The 2,500-nt window shown below is 35.9% G+C and overlaps 1 protein-coding gene across 2 annotated transcripts in view; it reads right to left on the minus strand.

Moving 5' to 3' along the window:
- Window positions 1-2,500, minus strand: part of FOXP2 (forkhead box P2) — a 528,540-nt gene that overhangs the window by 34,813 nt on the left and 491,227 nt on the right. For both annotated transcript variants that reach the window (XM_082662359.1, XM_082662358.1), the window contains 2 exons: window positions 2,381-2,468; window positions 673-756 (listed from right to left, as the gene is read on the minus strand). In XM_082662359.1, the coding sequence (XP_082518485.1) occupies window positions 673-756; window positions 2,381-2,468 (172 nt within the window). The remainder of the gene's footprint in view (window positions 1-672; window positions 757-2,380; window positions 2,469-2,500) is intronic.

The raw sequence follows: 2,500 nt of genomic DNA on the forward strand, positions 1-2,500 counted from the left end.
TTTCAACAGTCTGTGTATCTGACTACGTTATTGGGTTGGCTTCAATCTCATATATATTTTTAGGGAAACTGCAATTTTTATTTTCTATAATCACCCATATTCCTTGTCATAAACTCTCTAAATTAACATGATGTGTACTCTATGGTAAAATGTACCAACATGTGCAATACATCTTAACTGAAATAACAACCAAAGAAAGAGAACAAGATTGGCTTTAAAAATACTATGACATTTTGACAAAACATTTGATAAAAAAATCTATTTATATGTATCTGATGATTTATCCAAATCCTCTTCGGCATACCACATACCTCTCTATTTGTGATTTGTACTGTCTGCTTTACAGGTTGCTCAAAAGTGGGTTTCCTTTTAATATCTGTAAACCTATCACAGAAAGATATTCTCTCTGGCTTCAGCCTCAAGGCGGTGATTTGTGCACTGATAGGTGTACTTTGTTTAGTGTCACCCGTGGTGTAGATTGGATAGATTTTGTAAAAAATAGCATTACTTTAAAAGAAACATACAATTTGACAAGCGATTGCATTTTACTTTCATTTTATTGCCATATTTTTCATCACACTCATTGTTTTCTAACTGTCACTAAATTGTTCATTTTCTTAGTCTGTTACATCGGTAGAGCTATTTACTGTTTATAAAGCAATATGCACTTACAGGTTTGGGAGACGGCTTGGGCTCTGAGGGTCGCATGTGCAAGTGGGTCATCATTGCTTGAAGACGTTCGCGTTCTTTAGAAAGCTGTTAAGAAAAAGTGAGATCAGAAGCATTTTAGAAATGACTGATACAGCTATTTTATTGCAGTGATACATCTTATCATTGAGCTTGTCTCCGAGTAATGATTTCTGCATATAAAAGTCTGTGTCCGTAGGAACTTATCTGGGACGAAATGCAACTTTAGCTATGGAGGGGGGGAAAAACTTTTATAGCTTTCCTTATGTTAAAAGGTCAGAGAAAACAAATAACACTTCATCTTTTTGTCAATAAGAGAATTGAGGTCACAGTTGCCTCAACAGTAACAAGTTACTGAAACCATAAATTAGAAGGCCCATGGTGTCTCTTTAAAGTCCTGTGGACACTGTTAGCTATGGACTAGTGCCAGCAGCTGTGAAGGGGTGAAGGGTTCTCAAAGCGAAGTGCCTGCCAGGATTGTCTCCACACTTCATGCATTCCCACTGAGGTCCAGTTAGTGGCCCCTGCAATCTGCCATCATCAATCTAATTCAATAGAGTGACAGAGACCGGGCAGTGTGAAACGCTGAACTCTGCCACGGAGTAGGCGTCCACACTTGCGCTGGGTCTCATTACAAGTGACGGACCTTACTTTTCCATCAGTCAGACACATCAGGAAAAAAAAAAGAGGCATAATTGGTCACACTGCAGACTGTCTCATCAGCCAAACTCTTAGTTTTAGTCTACCTTTTATAAATGGTAAACAGGTTTACAAAAAAGCTTTTTAAACGACAGCAGCGACAATGCTTTTTATGTGTTCTTGATTATTTTACAAGTCAAAATATTTTTAGGAGCTCCCTGGAAAAAAGCAATGACATTTATGCACTTAGTGAATGATGAATTTAAAACAATTTAAGACGTAGTAAAGTATGAAGACAAATAAATTGTATGTTTAATTAAATGAAACAAGGTATTGGTTTGATTGAGAAAAAATAATCTTAAGACGAAATGCTAGAGGAAGCCTTAGAGGGTTAGAAAAAATGGAGCAAGAATCATATTGTGGGTGATATAATTGTTTTATGATCAGTTTTATGAGTTCTATTTATTTTTGGCCAAATTCTGTTTCAATATGAACAGTAATGTTTTTTAACTTAAGTTAGCAGCATTTGATACAATACACATATTACCAACTGTGATATTGTAAATAATGTGCCATTACTCCAAGTCTTAAGGATTCTTGTAAGATCTTTAATTAAAAATACACTAGAGGTAGAAAAGGAAAAGATTTTATTTAGAGTATTAAATTACAGGCATGATACTGTAAAGGCTTTTTGCTATAATATAAAATCTCACGGAAAAAAACAAGATTAGCTCATGTAAAAACTGTCTCTGCAATAAAATTATACCCAACTGGGGGGTTGGGTCTAACCTTTCGTAGGGAAACTTAGATTTGACTCCTTTGGGAGAGCCAAATGTATATGATATAGTCTAAAGGTTATATTAAGTCTAAGTGGTGAGTACATTAAACTACAACAATCCACCCTGAGGTATCGATCATTGCTATCACTATAAACAATCTAAAATTCCTTGTATTTCTATGAGTCATTGTGTTAAAAGACACAGGATCTGCCCAGTACTCAATTTAACGACCAGAAGTCAGAGAAAGGAGTCCATTAAGGAAGGCTTTGACAAACCTGTATTTCTAACTGCTGCACCACCTGCATTTGCACTCGACACTGGGCAGTGCTTCTGTCGTCCAATGCATGTTCGTTGTTAAGGTGCCTAAACAAACACAAAACACAAAACAGAATGTT

The sequence above is a fragment of the Grampus griseus genome (assembly GCF_964374135.1).
Source record: "Grampus griseus genome assembly, chromosome: 9".
NCBI lineage: Eukaryota > Metazoa > Chordata > Mammalia > Artiodactyla > Delphinidae > Grampus > Grampus griseus.